This window comes from Pholcus phalangioides, unplaced genomic scaffold (genome assembly GCF_987345545.1).
Source record: "Pholcus phalangioides strain wild (caught in Gottingen) unplaced genomic scaffold, Ppha-v1.0 ptg000009l_1, whole genome shotgun sequence".
NCBI classification, from domain to species: Eukaryota; Metazoa; Arthropoda; class Arachnida; order Araneae; family Pholcidae; genus Pholcus; species Pholcus phalangioides.
The window spans coordinates 25298125-25300880 of record NW_028301602.1 but is presented as its reverse complement, the minus strand read 5'-3'; the positions used below and the strand labels follow the sequence as shown (position 1 = coordinate 25300880).

At 45.5% G+C, this 2756-nt stretch overlaps 1 protein-coding gene across 1 annotated transcript; it reads left to right on the top strand.

Moving 5' to 3' along the window:
• Positions 1-436: 436 nt before the first annotated feature.
• LOC149082601 (protein phosphatase methylesterase 1) lies at positions 437-2398 on the top strand. Its single transcript, XM_089235868.1, has one exon. The coding sequence runs from the start codon at positions 451-453 to the stop codon at positions 1654-1656; it is 1206 nt and encodes a 401-aa protein (XP_089091994.1). The 5' UTR covers positions 437-450; the 3' UTR covers positions 1657-2398.
• Positions 2399-2756: the final 358 nt, after the last annotated feature.

The window sequence follows — 2756 nt, the reverse complement described above, 5'->3', positions numbered from 1 at the left end:
AACTATCGAAAGGTTTTTCTCGTTTTTGGCGCACCCAGGAAGATGATGTTAAAAATATTTCATATTTTCATAAAGGGTGGTTGATGACGTAAGAAAAATCCAAGACCCCCCCCCACTTCCCTCTTGTCATCAAAAGTCAGCAAATCGGAAACCATCCCCCCCCCCCCCCATCGATGATGACGTAATACTTGAACTTTCCGTTCAAGTATTACGTATATTCCGTGATTGCACGGTTACAGAAACACTGCCCTGTTTCATCCAATCTTAAAAAAAATGAATTCATGTTTTCATAAAAACATGGTTTCACGAAAATTTATTTCTATTTCTTCCGATTATCAATTATATAATTATTATTAATAAAAGAAATGAAATTATTTATTTTTATGTAATAAGAAATTCTTCTTTACAACCTGCGGTCAAAGCCGACGGTATTGATATCAACAAACTAAAATGTCGGATTTGCAGAGGCAGCTTCTGCGGAACAAATTTCCTTGCCCCTCGGGTAGGCTGCAGCAGCAGCTTGGTAGCGCTCGTAAGAGGGACTACAACCCTACATCCTGGGATAAATATTTCGATGCCTACAAGGATTTCCCCATGCCCAGCGGGGACAGCTTCAGGGTCTACACGAAAGGCAAGCAGGGCCCGCCTGTGCTGTTGCTGCTGCACGGCGGCGGTTACAGCGGCCTGACCTGGTCCTTGTTCGCTGCCACTATAAGCGAGCTCGTCGAGTGCGAGGTCGCTGCTTTGGACGTCCGAGGACACGGAGAGACGAAGTGCGTCGACGACAACGACCTCTCCGCCGACACGCTGGCCAAAGACGTCGGGGAGGTCATTGGGTGCTTGTTCGAGGGACGTCCCGAGCCCCCTCCGGTGATACTCGTCGGCCACAGTATGGGTGGAGCTATCGCCGTTCGGGCCGTGTACCAAGATCTAGTACCCACCGCCATAGGCTTAGTGGTCATCGACGTGGTCGAAGGTACAGCCATGGACGCCCTGCAGAGCATGCAGAGTTTTCTGCGCAGTCGCCCCTCGTCGTTCCCTTCACTCGTCAATGCCATTGAGTGGTGTGTACGCAGCGGTCAAGTCAGGAACGTGGAGTCGGCTAAAGTGTCTATGCCTAGCCAGCTGAAGAACGAGGCGTCTAATGAGTGCGCCATCCGGGATGTCAATCTACAAGAAGAGGAAAACGCCATCGCTCAACCTCCCACACCGAGGCAGGTGCTGGCCACCGACAGTATACTCGAGGAATCTGAGGAGGAGAATCAAGAGCACGCTCAAACGCCACCCTCTGATGATTCGCAGCAGTTGTTCAAGAAACCGCAGGCTGCCGTCGTTCCTCCGCGGAGGTATGTGTGGAGGATTGAACTATCGAAGACGGAAATGTTCTGGAGAGGCTGGTTCGAGGGTCTTTCGAGCATGTTCTTGGCGACGACGGTCCCGAAACTGCTGCTGTTGGCTGGCGTGGACAGGTTAGACAGGGAGCTGACTGTCGGTCAAATGCAGGGGAAGTTTCAGATGCAAGTTCTGCCGAAAGTCGGCCACGCGGTTCATGAAGATGACCCTGAAAAAGTTGCAGAAGCGATCGCTAATTTTTTGGTGCGTAACAAGTTCACAAACGCACTGCGGGAATTCGAGAGGCCTTATGCTGGATGTTGAATTGTTGTCTATGTAACATGCTAAGGCCATGTGAAATGTTTCGGCCCCCCAGAGGAAACAATTCTGTGTTATAAAGATTTGTGTTATGTGGTCCTTCGATGATTTCATTGGAAGAATTTTTCAGGAATTATTAAACAAGCTTAGCAAATGGAATTGTACAATTGACTTGACCTTTAGCGAGAACTGTCTGTAGCTCCCTCTCAGGGAACAGCTTTGGTATAAGGGACAGGTTGGCGATTTTCGGCGACTTTTTTTTCCCGGCGCCAAATATGTCAGACGGCCCGAGAAAAAGCCGCCAGACACTACGTGCGCCAGAAAAAAAAGCATAGAAAACAGTAAAAACAAATGGCATAAACAAAAATAAGCTGTGGAGTATTTAAAAAATAAAACTGGATAAAAAAAAATGAAATCAGGGTTTAAATAAAACCCGGACCGTTGTGAATAAATAACGATCCTGCTGTATAAATGAAAATATTCTATGTATTATAAATTAAAACCCGGACTCTTTCCGAGAATCCGGGTTCTTATAAATAATCAACGGTCCTGCATGTTGTATAAATAAAAATATTCTATTTATTATAAATTAAAACCCGGACTCTCTTTCCGAGAATCCGGGTTCTTATAAATAATCAACGGTATAAAATAAATAAATAAATAAAATAAAAAGGATGCAGGGGCATCCTGCATGTAGAAAAGAATAAATATTGGAAAATATTAAAGGTACAACCTGAGGGAAAAGATGTCCAAAATAATTCCAATTAATCCGGCACACACTACAACATATATACGGAAGGAAGAGAAAATATGAAGAACTATCCCAACGGTTTTTCAAAACGCCGCGGCTATTAAGTGACGTCATTTGGAAGAAAAAAAGAGAGGATAGAATGAGAAAAAGAGAAAACCAGTTTCAAAATGGCAGTAAAACCCGTTTGAAAGACGCGCTAGGACGCTAAGAACACGGAAAAACAACAGTCAGCGCCACCGACTGGCAGAATTCTACGAACATTCTGGAACAACGACAACCCAGCAGAACAACAACAAACCAGAGCGCGCCAACGATGGCAACTTATCGCCGGAAGAAAAGTCGCCAATTTGGCGTG